General features: G+C 32.8%; 2 protein-coding genes across 3 annotated transcripts; one reads left to right on the top strand and one right to left on the bottom strand.

Annotated features, from left to right (window-relative positions):
• Window positions 1–3,446: 3,446 nt before the first annotated feature.
• Window positions 3,447–7,164, bottom strand: LOC107020424 (phenylalanine ammonia-lyase-like). The gene is made up of 2 exons (XM_015220777.2): window positions 6,598–7,164; window positions 3,447–5,496 (listed from the first exon to the last, which is right to left on the bottom strand). The coding sequence occupies exons 1-2, from the start codon at window positions 6,996–6,998 to the stop codon at window positions 3,765–3,767; spliced, it is 2,133 nt and encodes a 710-aa protein (XP_015076263.1). The 5' UTR covers window positions 6,999–7,164; the 3' UTR covers window positions 3,447–3,764.
• A 3,491-nt stretch (window positions 7,165–10,655) lies between these two features.
• Window positions 10,656–15,000, top strand: LOC107020554 (proteasome subunit beta type-5-like). 2 transcript variants are annotated; one of them, XM_015220970.2, is made up of 8 exons: window positions 10,656–10,808; window positions 11,843–11,981; window positions 12,092–12,221; window positions 12,954–13,060; window positions 13,664–13,798; window positions 13,880–13,983; window positions 14,437–14,537; window positions 14,663–15,000. In XM_015220970.2, exons 2-8 carry the CDS (start codon window positions 11,865–11,867, stop codon window positions 14,788–14,790), a joined length of 822 nt encoding a protein of 273 aa, XP_015076456.1. In that variant the 5' UTR covers window positions 10,656–10,808; window positions 11,843–11,864; the 3' UTR covers window positions 14,791–15,000. The 2 variants fall into 2 exon arrangements, with proteins under 2 accessions (XP_015076456.1, XP_015076457.1); XM_015220971.2 differs by having other exon boundaries at window positions 10,669–10,808; window positions 11,852–11,981.
• The last annotated feature ends 104 nt before the right edge of the window (window positions 15,001–15,104 follow it).

Raw genomic sequence — 15,104 nt, 5'->3', positions numbered from 1 at the left:
TAGTTGAGATATATATATATATATATATATTTTCATGAAAAATATCTTAAGATAACAGGCTGTTCATAAATATATATATTTATACCTCCGTTCCAAAATACTTGTCACAATTTCCTTTTTAAGAGTCATATTGATAGAAGAAAAAAATGCAATTTATAGTATTTTTCGTATAGTTTTTGTATATTGAAATTTTAATTTTAAAATATTGAATTAATCTAATCTAATCTAGCTTTAATAATTGGTCAATTTGACTTTTGAGAAGCGAAACATAACAACTATGTTGGAAGGAATGGAGTACTTTATTACTCTGAAAATTGTGATTTTTAAGTTTTTATTGTGATTTCTAATATGTAGCTTTTTTTTTTTGGTCAAAACAACTCATCATTATATTTGAATGGAATAAATATTAGTGATCTGAAAGTCTCTTGTGCAAGGGTCATTGCCCAACATGTCAATGGCTCCATCCCCAAATTATGTGTTAGTGAGGGTCTCTCACCAACTGAGTCAATCCATCTAGTCTTGTGGATACTAGAGTAAACAAATTTGTGGTGGATGATGAGATGGGCATGAAAAACATTAGAACAAATAGGAGGTGCCAAATGAGTGACATGATTGTGTTTGTAAAATGATTTGCTTACCTTTAAACTATTAGTTATGTTGCTCAGGCTCTCTAAAATTGTTGTTGCACCTGCATCAGATCCTCCAAAAATGCACACGCATCTTTAGACAATTTTGAAGAGTCCAAGCAACATAGACTATAGCTGTAAAAAAGTTTTATCTTTACAATGAGTGTTAGTGCTTCATTTCTTACTGGTCGTGTGGTATGCACAATGGGATGGGATAAGAAAGGATATCCCTTGGAAGAAATATTTTATGAGGATAGTAAACCGTTTTAGTACAAATGGTGGGATATAATAATGGGATTAGCTAATACTTCAAACCAAACATGAGATAAAGCTAATCCTGAATTTTATCCTAGGGATTCACATGTACTAAACGAAGACATCTATGCTTTGGCTGTAAGTTCAAAATATTTGTTAATTGATGGAAAGAAAAGAAATGGAATGGAGCACTGAGTTACATACCGAGTTTTTACTTAAAATTGCTAAATCATGAAATATTATTTCTTTTACTTTGTATTACATAAAACCAGTCAACGCTTAGTATACTTTTCCCCCCTTTTACAGTTTACAATTGTTGTTGGCAACAAAAATGTCATATTTATATATAAACAAGATTGTGAAGTGACTTGAAAGTGCTGATTGCTCTTGACTGGCTGACTTGAAAATTTCTGCAACTCTTAATCATGTTAGTAAACAGACTGGATGTTCTTTTTTAAAATTGGAACCAGAAATTAGTTCCGACATTCAAGTACAGGAACCTCGAATGGATAATATCTGATGACTTAATACCTTTGGTTCCAATCTTAATTGCTGTATGCAGTTTAATTTGTTTCAAATTTCAATTTCTGCAAGAGTTGGTGCATTGGATGTCGTCGTATGTCTATTTGGCAGACTTCTACAGTGTCGTAATCAATATTGCTCGTTGTGCTTTTCTTTTTTCAGGCAGCAAATGTGTGCAGCCATACGAAAGAATACCATTTCACTTGTTTTTGGGAAGAGTTCCATAGGAACAATTTGATCTCCTTAACAGAACCTTTTCTGAGTTGTTTTGCTAGGAAGATACCTACCAGATGGAAAAGGCCATGGTAGACCTATATCCCCCAGGTATTTTAGATGTTTTGAAGGTAACATTTTTCTTTTATGATTGAGAAATCTGTTTGGAGCCTACCCTTTAGGCTAACTCGGACATGATGGGCCACCCCTCCACCTTTCTCCGTTTAAACAACAAAGTTAGTTCGTTTAGCAAGGGCTCAAACGTGTGACCTAACACACAAGTCTCTCAACCGAGTTAACCCGTGGGGGTTGAAGGTAGCGTATAATCCACAACATACACTTGAGATATCTGATTAACTTCTTTTAGCTTTTCGGTGTAGACTTGATTATGCAAATTATGAAGTTTATAATACCTTCACTTGTAACAAGATTAATCCCTCAAACTTCTGTGATTTACAACACGATATTGAATAATAACAGTTACTTAATCAAGGAAAAAAAGAATATTTTGTTGGAGGTTTCCATTTGATTTGAACTATATGTGCTGATATTTTCTTATGGTTACCACAAAACTGCGGGTGCACCAATATTAAGCTAAAAAAAGAGGTTCTACCTGGGACAGAACCTTGGTCGCATACACCCCAAATGAACATATGGGTCCGCCTCTAGGTACAACTTACATCTAGAGTTGTAGAACCCTCATGTCAATATCCTTTCTAGTTACAAAATATTACAAGAAATGTTCTACTATCAATTAAAAAACAAATTTCACTTTTTTGTCTTTTAAATTTTGGCTTTAGGTTACCCATTCTATTGAACCGGCCCTGTAGTTGACCTAAGAAAAGGGTTATCAATTACTATTTATGAATAGTTATCATAAGTTCGCTTTGCAAAATCTAGACAAGCTTTCTCACAACCCGAAAGAGTAGAAGTTGGAACTGCTCGGCATGATGGCATGCATTCTCTGGCCCTATCTTCAAGACTTGCTATTGCTACATTTGCATTTTGCATCAACATAACTAGCATGCAAATTACAAACAAATTAGTAAAAAAAGGTTTCTTATTTTTTGCCATTTGCTTTGGTTAATTTCTTAATCTTTGAAAAATAACTAAGAATTGTATATATTTATAGAATCTAGGTAAGATAATCCATTATTATCTCCTTATCTATCTCCCTCCCACATATACTAAACAACTAATATCTGGTGGCATTTAAACATCCTTTCATATGTGTTCCCTTTTTGTGATTTCACCAATAAATTGAATTTTTTTTTTGACAGGGAGTGGAATTAGTAATTTTAAACATCTTCATTTTTTATTATTAGTATTATGACATGCTTCTAAAACATTAGAAAATTAGAAATATTATGATATGTGATTAAAAAATTTGTTTTATCCTGTCAATAGTCAGCCCTTTTTATATATAGGAAATTAAATTTTATAAATTGATTGTTGACAGAATTCTTTTACCATATTTTACAGTAATTGGCCTTTAACATTCTTGTCATTGTCAAAATTTATGCTCCCCATTTCACTTTCAAGATTCAAGATTCAAGATTAGTGAGCACTTTGGCTTATGACATTTTTTGTTATTTTTGTTCTCTATGTGCTTACCTACCTTTTGTAAACAAGTTGATTAATGGCCAAAAAATTAGAAAATATATCACTCTCTCTCTCTCTTCTCACCTACCAAACATCCTCCATTCATTGACAATTCTGGAAGGGGATTTGTTGGATAATTCAAACTAATGACCACAAATTAAAGAGCAAAAATTAAGAAGAACAAAAATGATATCTACCTAAACCAAAAAGTGTGGGTACACTGAAAAATATTTAAAATTTGTTGAAGTAATCTTCTTATTGACTATACAACATTTTCTTCTTGAAAGAAGCCACAAAAGTTCAAATACAATTGCTTTAGAGTATCATCAATAAGTTTAAAGATTCACAAATATTCATACAAACCATTAGAAAAAGTTCCACAAAACTAGAAAAATAAACTTGAAAAATAATGTACCTACAATATTAAGACAAATATATTTTCCCTATGTTGCTTGCACTGTCTCAAATCCTCTAAAAATATACCACTTTTAAAGGATCCGACACGCACGCTTTGAAGTGTCCAAGCAACATAAGTCCTAGTTTCTCTTAGCAAAGTGGAAGAGGAGCACCATTCCATTCCTTCAAGCAATTAAGCAATGGATCTATCAACTTACCTTCATTCATAGCTGTAAACACTTTATCAAATACTTCACCAGGAGATAGAGCTTTTTCACCTGTCAAATACTTAGCACCTAATTCTTCCCTCACAAATTTGTACAATGGATATGACCTGCATTCTTGAATTCTATTACCAATTGGTGCCTTTCCATTTTCCAAATCACATCTAACACTCTCAATCTCCTTGGGCAAAACAAGGTTCAATTCTTCCTCAAATGCACTAATCTTTTGGAAGATTTCAGTGTTAGAATTCTTTAGTGCATGATCCACCAAAACTTGTCTCAACTTTTGCATTAAAGGGTAATTAGCACTGCAGGGGTCATCAGCATATGCAAAAACATACTCTCTGTCAACCATTGTGAGCAAGTCTTTCTCACAGAATCTTGATTGATGAAGTTCACCATTTTGGCCAGTGATCAAGACTTTCTTAGCTGCTAAACTCACTGCACTTTTCACCGTGGCTTTGAGGTTTTCTTCCAAATGCCTCAAGTCAATTGCTTGACATAGTGCTACTAGGTAAGTGGATGACATGAGTTTCAATATGTCAACTGCCTCCTCTGTCTTTCTTGATGAGATTAGGCCTAGTGAGTTGACATCTTGGTTGTGTTGTTCAGCACTTTGTACATGGTTAGTTACTGGATTCGCAAGAAATTGGAGTTCAGAACAGTACGAGGCCATAGCGATTTCAGCACCTTTGAAACCATAATCCAAGCTAGGATTCCTTCCACCGGTGAGATTCGAAGGCAAACCATTGTTGTAGTAGTCATTGACAAGTTCAGAGAATTGTGCAAATAGGAGTTTGCCAATTGAAGCAAGTGCTAGCCTAGTGTTGTCCATTGACACCCCTATTGGTGTCCCTTGGAAATTCCCACCATGTAATGCCTTGTTTCTTGACACATCAATCAAAGGATTGTCATTAACAGAGTTAATCTCTCTTTCAATCATCTTAGTTGATGATCGAATCACCTCGATTTGTGGACCTAACCATTGTGGAGATGTCCTAAGCGCGTAACGATCTTGTTTAGGCTTTTGTAACGGGTCCATTTCATGGATTTTCTTGGCTTCTTTCACATAGGAACTTCCATCCAAAATGTGCTCCATTATAGCTGCAGCTTCAATTTGGCCTGGGTGATGTTTCAATTTGTGTGTCAAATGGTCCGTAAATTCGGGCTTTCCTTGCATAACTTCAGCAAATATTGCTGATAAAACTTCAGAAAGTATAGCAAGAATGTTAGCCTCAAAAAGAACCATTGAGGCCAAGCCAGAGCCAACAGCTGTACCATTCACTAAAGCTAATCCTTCTTTGGGCTGCAGCTCAAAGAATCCAGACTCAATACCAGCCTGTTGGAACGCGTTGACAGCGTCCAACAGTTCTCCGTTAGGCCCAGTGGCCTTGGAGTTTGGCCGGCCTGTTAAAAGGCCGGCAATGTAGGACAGTGGTACCAAGTCACCAGACGCTGTGATCGTACCACGTAGGGGCAAACACGGGGTAATATTGTTGTTCAACAACTTTGTTATAGCTTCCAAAATCTCAAACCTTATGCCGGAGTAGCCTTGAAGTAGGGTGTTGATCCTCACTAGCATGGCCGCCCTCGTGGTGGAGTGTGGCAACGTGTGGCAAGACTCCGCCCCGTTGCCAAAGACTCCAGCATTCAAGAACCTAGAATTCAGATGAAATTCCATTTAGCAAGTTGACTTACAAAGTTTAATGTAGCCAAGTCACACTACTGGCGGCAAAACGGCAATAACTTAATTGCCGCTAAACATGTTTTTTAAGGTAACTAGTAAATGTTGTTACAGTGTCATCAACTTAATTTTTACGTATAAAATTCTATGAAGTAAAGTCATAAGTTTAAGTAGACGTATAAAATTTCATTTAGCCAAATCATCACCTTAGGTTGGGGTATTAAGTTGGTCCACTTTAACCTAACAAATTTATGGATCAATTAAATACCTTTTTTTTTTTTTAGAAAAATAAAAATGAACCTAAATATGCAGCTAACATTTATTATCCAACAAAAGCAAAAGCAAATATTAAAAAGACTATTTATGCTATCATGTGCTCTTAATCACGTGGCATATTCACATCCTCCAAACTTTAAATATAAATCAATTAATTAAAACTTTTATTTGTTGGCGTAAAACCAAATTGAGCAAAAATTAAATTAAATATATGCTACTAATAAATTAAAGAATGTAAAAATATTCTCTTTACTTCCCTAAAATGTCTACAACTACTTTTCAAAATCTTTTAGGACACACCTACTTTAGACTTTCATTTTATTTTTTATGTTATCAACTCCACTATTTTCTTTATAAAAATAAATAAATCACCCATTTTTATTTTTTAATAATCATATTGTTTTGTTGCATAAAAAAACTTGCTTCCACGATAGCAAATAAAAAATAATAATTAACCATTTACCCGAGTTAAATTATATATCATAAAGAAAAAATAATAAGTTTGGTTTAATTATTTTTATTTCTACCCCCACAATAATTTTCTCTCACTCTGTTTATTTATTTAAGGCAATTATTGATAACTATATGATAAATAATATGAGTAATATTATAATGATAATGTCACAAATATACTATCACATGTTGATCTAGATGAAATCCTATTTCAGTATTAAATAAGGCAAAAGTAAAATTTATTGTATCTTTTTAAAGACTATAGTTTATATATATATCAAAATGGTAAAAAAATGAAAATAGGTACGTACTAATATGTAGTATATTGTAGTAAAATAGTAATTACCTTATTAGCTCTTTTTGTAGGGCTGCACCTTGTTTGGTCCTTCTATGTGATGTTGCACCAAAACCAGTAGTAACACCATAACTATCAGTCCCATTTCTCATCCCTTCCATCACCCAATCACTACTAGCCTTGACACCAGCTCGGGCCGCCTCTGATAGTTGCACAGTCACGTCTTTACCTGACTGTGCAGCTATGGCGGCCACTTGAGCTACTGTCAACGTCTCCCCTCCTAACCTAACCACCGGCTTCCTATACTCCTCCACCATTTTCTTCACCTCACCTAGGTGGCTACCCTTTAGCGCGTCAGCTGACACGTTCCAATTCAACGGATCTTCTTGTTGTTGTTGAGCCTTAACGCAAAAAACTTGATTACCATTACTATTTCCATTAACGTACTCCATTATTTTTATCGTAAAACAATATTGAACAAGTAGGGAAAACAAACTATTTTGATAAAATAATTGAGATAAAGGTGCAATGTATATATCAATATTTTTGGTTGTTGGGATTAGGAAATTGCAAAACTTATGAGCAATAAATTAAGCTGAATTTCCTGAGTTTGTTGAGCCAAAATGTTAGGTGTTTAAATAGAAAAGGAAATAATACTTTGCAGGCCAATGTGTTAGTTGAAGATTAATCTTGACCGTTGGATTGCACATGTTAATCAACGGTCACGGTTGGTGACACGTGGAGAGCATGAGGGTGGTTGTACATAGAAATTTTGAAGGAATGGCAGCCAAGTATAGGCTTCTTCTTCTCACTAACAACAACACAAACAAAAAAAAAATAAATATCACCAACCAAATTTAAAGTCAAATGGAATAAAAAATACGCGATACGAATTTAAATTTAATGAGTTATGTATATCAAACAAATATTAAGTGGATAAATAATAGAATCAAATGTAAAGGGTTCATTTGAACCCAATGGATATCTTTTTTCTAGATAAGTATTTACTTCTAATTTTGTGGAAATATAACACTTAGGAAATTACCTTTGAGAATAATATTTGTTGATATAATGAACAATTATGTAGATGAAACATTAGATTGTCATCTCACAAGTGCAATATAACTTGTGAATACAAAATTTAAGATTTTTAGATCTACGTTTAAAATACAATTCATAATTCATAAATTACAGAGAATTTTTTTTTAAAAAAAAGATCATTTTCCTAAATGTTATCTCAAAAAGAATGATTGATTGATAAATAAATCATCAATTCAATAATGACTTAAAAGATTTTGAACTTTCATAATTAATTAGGTTGAGTATAATATATAAATTTTAGATTTATTTTTATGATATATAGTTCGAAATTGAAAACGAAGTCTCATTGTAAATTGCATGGTTGGTGGGAAGGATACGTCATTTCATACTTGAGGAATATGTAAAATGAAAAATGAGAAGTTTTAGGAGTTAGTATTAAACTTTTTTTACTTTGATTAGTAGGCATGTACAAAAAAGAATATTTCATAAAGCTATTATTTTTAGAATTATAAAAAAAGTTTCTATGTAAAAAGAAACAATAATCGTAAATGATGATTTTTATAATATTATCTGATACTTCTATTGGAGTGCGAATTACTTCGAATTCTAATTGATCAAGACTCATCTAATTAGGGAATGCTTCCTAATATGATCTTTCATATTCGAAATCTAAATTATATACTTTTTATTAAGAATAAAGCGGTTGAGAAATCATATTTATGTTATATAAATTATATAAATAATGTGGGGTTTAAAGGTGTGACATATACTATCCATTTAAAAGTGTTCTCTTTTTTTATTTTTTCTCAATCTTATTCGGTATTATCTACTTTTGAATCTTGATATTTAAATTCACATAATAATAAAGCTTATAAAAAATACTATTTGTAGCAAAAAAAATAATTTAATTTTCAAACTCTAAATCTTTAATTAAAAATGAAATAATTCTTTTTCGTACTATCACATCCCTCATATAGTTACCTACTTTATTGGCAACCTACTATATCATTTATTAATTAATTAATATATATTTATGAGTTGGAATGTAGTACCTCAACAAAACTTTATAATATACTAATAAATATATGTACTAGTTGCTTGGACAAAAATAAAGTGTTGTTACATTATGCCGATTATTTTCCAAAATTTGTATCGTAATAAAATTTGAATATACGATTATGATGATTTTAAAATTTCACTTTATCTCGTGAATTATTATTTATTTATTACTTAAATGCGTATATATAAAATATTTAATGTTTTATTTTGTGAATTTTTTTATTTACATCTTTTACCATAACATTTTGTTATCTTTTTAAGATTTTGACTCAAATTTCACCATATTTGCTTCATCTTTTTTTTTCTTCTTTGTATGTGTACATTTTCCTTATTAATACTTGCATTGAGAATGAATTGTTGCACATGTAAAGGTTTATGTGGGGGGGAACAAGGTTTATAAGAAGCTACCTACCATGCAAGAAATAACCACTTGTACATTTTCCAACAATTTTTTTTTTGATATTTGGTTGGGAAGTGAATTAACTTTCGGAAAAAATATTTACTATAAAATTGATTTATGTCATCTAGAAATAAAACATATAACATCCATTCGACTGATATAATATACATATCTCGAATCTTAGTATAATAACAATAATGTATTGTTGTTAGTTAACTATTGAGATAATTATGAAAGAAAATGACTTTCAATTAAAATCGAGAAAACTCAGTTTTTTTTCCAAAAATTATCTTCAACAACCACACAAGAAAATTTGACTTATATTATTTTTAAAATATTTTTCTATCCTAATAAAACACAAACTAGATGTGAACTCAACTTTCTTGAAGTACTTCCTCCACCATTCTATTGACTTCATCATGACAATTTTGAATGAGTCAATATACATGAATTTTGGTCTAAATCAAGAATATAAATTTCCATCAATTCTTTTTTTAATCTTTTCTTATTAGATTGAACTTTGAAAATGTAATAATTGGCTTTCTTTCAAGATTGGTTTAGCAAATATTTCTATTTTAAATTGCATTTAAATAAAAAATAAAGGTGTTATATGCCATGTTGATAGGTTTAAGTAACCATATTGGTGGTAGGTTTGATTGTGGATGGATAATGTAAAATAAATAAATATAAGTAATAAGTTGGTAAAATAAAACAAAGTGTACTTCCTAATGAGATTTTATCAAGCCTTGCTAAACAACCACCACCATATAAGTTATTGGATATTTGTACCTTTTTGTCATTAGAGGGGTTGGTGAAGTTGGAAAAATAAAAATATTATATAAAAAATAGAGGGGGTTGGTGAAAGGACCAAATCAAATTTATCAACTTTTTAAGGGGGCACTATAACATTTTTATTTTATTTTTTAACTTTTTTTTTGTGTGTGAGATTTAATGTAAATGGATAAAATAAATTTATTTTTTGGAGAACTTAGCCATGAAAATTATAAATAAAAAGGTAAGGAAATATATTAAAGACGGAGAAGAATTAAAAGTAGAACGAAACATTTCTCGTGTGAGATTTAATGTAAATGGACATAATAAATTAAATATTCCGTAGAATCTAAAGTTATATATGTAAATATATAACACACACAAGTATAGCAAGTATTCTATTGTTGCTTATAAACATTCCTTTAGTCTTTTTAAGGTTATCTTTCACTATCATGTTTCTCCCCCACCTCCTCCTCTAGGTTAGTCATATTTTTCTGAATTTTACCGATTTCAAATTCTTGTTCATCTGTTATCATCCTAATTAAAGACAAACATTTCTATCGAATGACAATAATATGATATACGATGAAACAAAAAACTATTTTGACCTAAATAAGAAAAATGCATCAATTGCTAACAAGATATAAAACTTCCTAAAATATGAGTTAAATAATCCCTTGTAAGGTCAATCAATGTATTTTATTTTATTTTATTTTTATAAAGGATGATGATGATTTGGGCTTCATTTAATCAAAAACATTGGGCCTTATCTATTTTGGGAAGTATAAGCCCAAATTAATTTAGCGGGTCGGATCAAAATCACTTTAATGGATAACAATCAAAATTTGGCCCAAACTTCGATCCATTACCGCCCAGGCCCAATTACAACTTCGCCAGTAGCTATTTCTTCTTCAACAAGTTGATACCACTACAAAAATTGCTTTTCTCCGGCGAATTCCTTACGATCTCTTTCTCCGGCGATATCTAAATCGTAAGTTCTTCTATTTCGTTAGTGTAAAAGCTTGATTTATTATCTCGCACCTAGTATTGTGATTTTCTACTTGATAATATGCATTTTACTTTGCTTGTTAGGTTATAAATGTGCTGAATTTTTATGGTGTATAAGAGGGGAAAATTTTAATGATATTTTTTGAGTTCTCGTACACTTGGATGGAAGTGATAAGTTTCAATTCGTTTATATAAAATGATGATTGACAAAAAAAATTTAGGAGTAGTTTAACCAGTTATAGCAGGTAATTTTGATATGCTTTGATGAGATTGTAAGTGAGATGTGCTCAAAATTTATTTGATGATGAGACTTTTGTGAATACACAGTTACCTGTATTTCAAAAAAAAATATAGCAGGTTGGCTGAATTTCTGATTGTGTAGTAAGATGCCTTTGGGTGTTAATAAGCAATGTTTCGAGGACTAGTATTAGAAGCACAGATAAAAGGAGTATAATACATTTTTATGATGCTTTTTGAGCTTTTCAGCACTTGGGATGGTAGTGATAAATTTTGATAAACTGATGGGATAAATAATCTTTAGGTTTGTCCTTGATAAAAATTAACCTTTATTTTCTTGATGAGTGTGGTGTCTCTGCCAACTTGTATGCACCTCGACTAATACCATAGGGTACCTGTTTTCCACCAATAAGTATCAATTAACTCTGGCCACGAAGACTTGGATAAGTGGAAAGAAATCAGCTAGTGTTTTTGCCCTCGGCTTGAATTTGAACATAAGACTTCCGTGTTCTCAACCTACTTTTTTTTACCACTAATCCTTTTATCTCAAACCTTCCAAATATCCACAACCATTTTGGTTCCTAACTATGGACTATCAGCATTTGATATCAATTGATTTAAGTTGGCACTTTAATCCAACTGAGGCTATATGGAATGCCTTGAGTTAAGTTTAGTATGTTGGAAAGCTTTGATAGTTAGGTTCTCTCTTAGTAGTCGATCATTTTTTTTGTCTATTGCGATTGTTAAGTATTACTGAGTGAAATGTATTTGATTTATCAGTTATTGCAGCTTAAGGTTGTAAATGATGAAGATCGATTTTAGTGGACTTGAACCAAGTGCCCCACTTCGAGGGGAATCTTCTGAGCTGTTTGATGGAATTTCGAATTCTCCATCATTCCATCTTCCTAATACTGCTAATGTGAGTCTGACTATTTTTCTGTTGTGTCCAATTATATTCATTTAATTGGGGATCTATTGAGTCCTAATTTTCTAAATATGTTTACTTGTTTTCCCTCTGTGTTCTTTTAGTTTGATGGTTTTCAAAAAGAAGCAATCCAAATGGTGAAGCCCGCAAAGGGAACCACAACCCTTGCTTTCATTTTTAAAGGAGGTGTCATGGTTGCTGCTGATTCTCGGGCTAGCATGGGAGGATATATATGTAAACCCTTTTGCTCATTATTGTCTTTATGATAAAAAATGTGAAGAAATTCATCAATTACTTATCATCTCTTTTACTGATATGAACATCCATTTGTCTATGGATCTTGTGTTGTGACCTTGCTGGCAAGAGACTTACTACCCTCTGCCCCTGCCAAATGACTTGATATAACCATATTCAGTGGCCCATAGGACAAGCAAGACCTCATTGTTTTCATGATTGAGTTTTTTTGGGTGCAAGTGAAGCTGTATTTTCCCGGTTTGAGAATAAAATGTTATTGGTTTTAAAAGTGTCCACGTTCTACAAAATTTTCCGTTGTTCTGTTGTCAATATCACTTTAGTTATTGGTACAATGACTAGAACTTGGAATTAGTACCTTAACCAGGGTGTTTTGATATAATAGAGACAAAAATAATATAGACATAATCTGATTTCTTAATGATCAGAAAAAGAAAAGTCTGATTTATTGGGTATCTGAAACGTAAATCAATTTTTAAATGGTTGTTTTATGGACTTACACTATATGAGACTTGTATATGTTTTAGTTTTGGGTGTGTCATATTTGACTGTCAAGTTCTTCACTTGAGGAATGTGAATTCCAAATTTTAGGTAATAGACTTCTACTTTGTTTGGCTGTACAAATACTCTTTTAAGTGTTATTCCTTGATCTGCCGCAGCTCTTTTAATTTGGCCTGTTCTTTTAAGATTTCCTTTCCTTGTAATATTTCGCAGCATCTCAATCTGTGAAGAAAATCATTGAAATTAATCCCTATATGCTTGGCACAATGGCTGGTGGGGCTGCTGACTGCCAATTCTGGCATAGAAACCTGGGAATCAAGGTATTTGGTTATGAACTACTTATGCTTCCTTTTCCGAGTTGCTGTATTTACCCATTTTTTCCAGGGGAGTACTTGATATAAATCAATTTTGGACCTCTACATTTCAGAGACACCCTGTATTCTAGAGAATTTTAATGCTTCTGACTGCATATATTTATGTAGGATGGGTGTGTTCTCCCTTCACTCAAGAGTAAAAAAAAAAAAGATAAAGGAAAAAGGAAGAGTATAAGCAAATAATAAGAATGGAAATATGACCACATTGAATGGGTAATAGAAAGAAATGACTAAAAATAAGTACTGATGTTAACGAACTAGTTCTTTGAAAGTCTCTTACTTGTTAGCTTCTTCCAGACTAAGCCTTCATCTGTTGGCCATCTTTCGATCTGCAGATTAAGGTTTCCTGAAGTTAAAGTCTAATTATGCTTATTCAACAAAAAAAAAAGGGTGGGGGATGGGGAGGGGACATTTATATCCTCTACCCCTGACCCATTTGCAGAACAAAGTTCTGAACTTTTTATTTTATTTTTCATAAGAGGTAGTAGTATGGATTTTGGCTTCATGTACTTTGGAAGAGTTGGTCACCTGTTTCTTTTTGTGGTTCAGTGCCGTCTTCATGAACTGGCAAACAAAAGGAGAATTTCAGTTACTGGTGCTTCAAAGCTGTTGGCAAACATTTTATATTCGTACCGTGGAATGGGTTTGTCTGTTGGAACTATGATTGCTGGTTGGGATGAGAAGGTAGTGAAAGATAGATGCTGGTAAAGTTTGCAAAATGTCAAATTCCTTTTTTCTTACTAATATAAAAGCTTGATTTCGCAGGGTCCAGGACTATACTATGTGGATAGTGAGGGAGGACGGCTTAAAGGAAACAGATTCTCTGTTGGATCTGGTTCTCCTTATGCTTATGGTGTTTTGGATAATGGGTGTGTGTTCTCTTCCACATTTTTGTGTCAGCATTTCCATGGTTTCCCTTGTGTGTACTTGAGAATGATTGTTAACTAGAATCGTCATATCTGTATGACAAAGGTGACTTTCACACATCATAATACTCAGTCTTTCGTGTATGGCTTGTACATATTGAAGTGCAAAAGACTGCATTCACGAGAACTGATGCATTTACCTGTTGGCCATACTAGATTTCAGTGTCTTCTCAGAGAGAGAAAGTTGTGTTGTGCCCCTAAGGTCTACAACATATTCAATATGAAGGAGGATGGGGTAGGGGGTTGCAAACGTTTCAAACTGACTTCATAGTTTATTGTGCTGATCACTTTTGCAGCTTAAACTCATGCTTATGACACACTTTAACTTATGGAAACCACTGAACTCTGCTTTCTATCTCTAATTCTAATTTTCCTCCCTACGCTGTTTCACTATAGGTACCGATATGATCTGTCTGTGGAAGAAGCAGCCGAGTTGGCTAGACGAGCAATTTATCATGCTACATTCCGTGATGGAGCTAGTGGAGGTGTTGCTAGTGGTATGTTTCATGAATCTCATCCACAAAAAAGAGGAAATGCAATATTAGTTGGCTTTCCCCCGTCTTTCTATTGTATATTCGTTCCATAGTCTCTGTATTTGTCATTAACTCGTGGATTGTTTCAGTTTATCATGTCGGACCAAATGGATGGAAGAAGCTATCAGGTGACGATGTTGGAGAACTCCACTACCACTACTATCCCGTCGAAGTGGCAGCTGTGGAGCAGGAAATGGCTGAAGTGCCAGTTGCCTGAGGAAAAACAAAACCAAGATCAAGATCAAAACATGTGCTCATCTTTGCAAGTTAAAGTGACTGTTTAATTTTCTTCTGAGACTGTATTTTGTGGTCTTGCAATCTGTAAAACCGTAAAAACATATTTAAACCAAACCAATAGATGCAAGGCTATGTGTTTCATTTCATCTCTTAATTATGTCTTAATGTTATATGTACTCTTCAATTTTCAACTGTTAAGCTTGAATTATCTCTGCAGGGTTATCGGAAACAGACTTCCTAAGGTTATCCTTTTTCTTTTAGGCTCACTCGTGGGATTACAAAAAATATGTTGTG

Source organism: Solanum pennellii, chromosome 5 (assembly GCF_001406875.1).
Source record: "Solanum pennellii chromosome 5, SPENNV200".
In the NCBI taxonomy this organism is placed as follows: Eukaryota; Viridiplantae; Streptophyta; class Magnoliopsida; order Solanales; family Solanaceae; genus Solanum; species Solanum pennellii.
The sequence above is the reverse complement of the archived record's forward strand: the minus strand, read 5'-3'. Positions and strand labels throughout refer to the sequence as shown.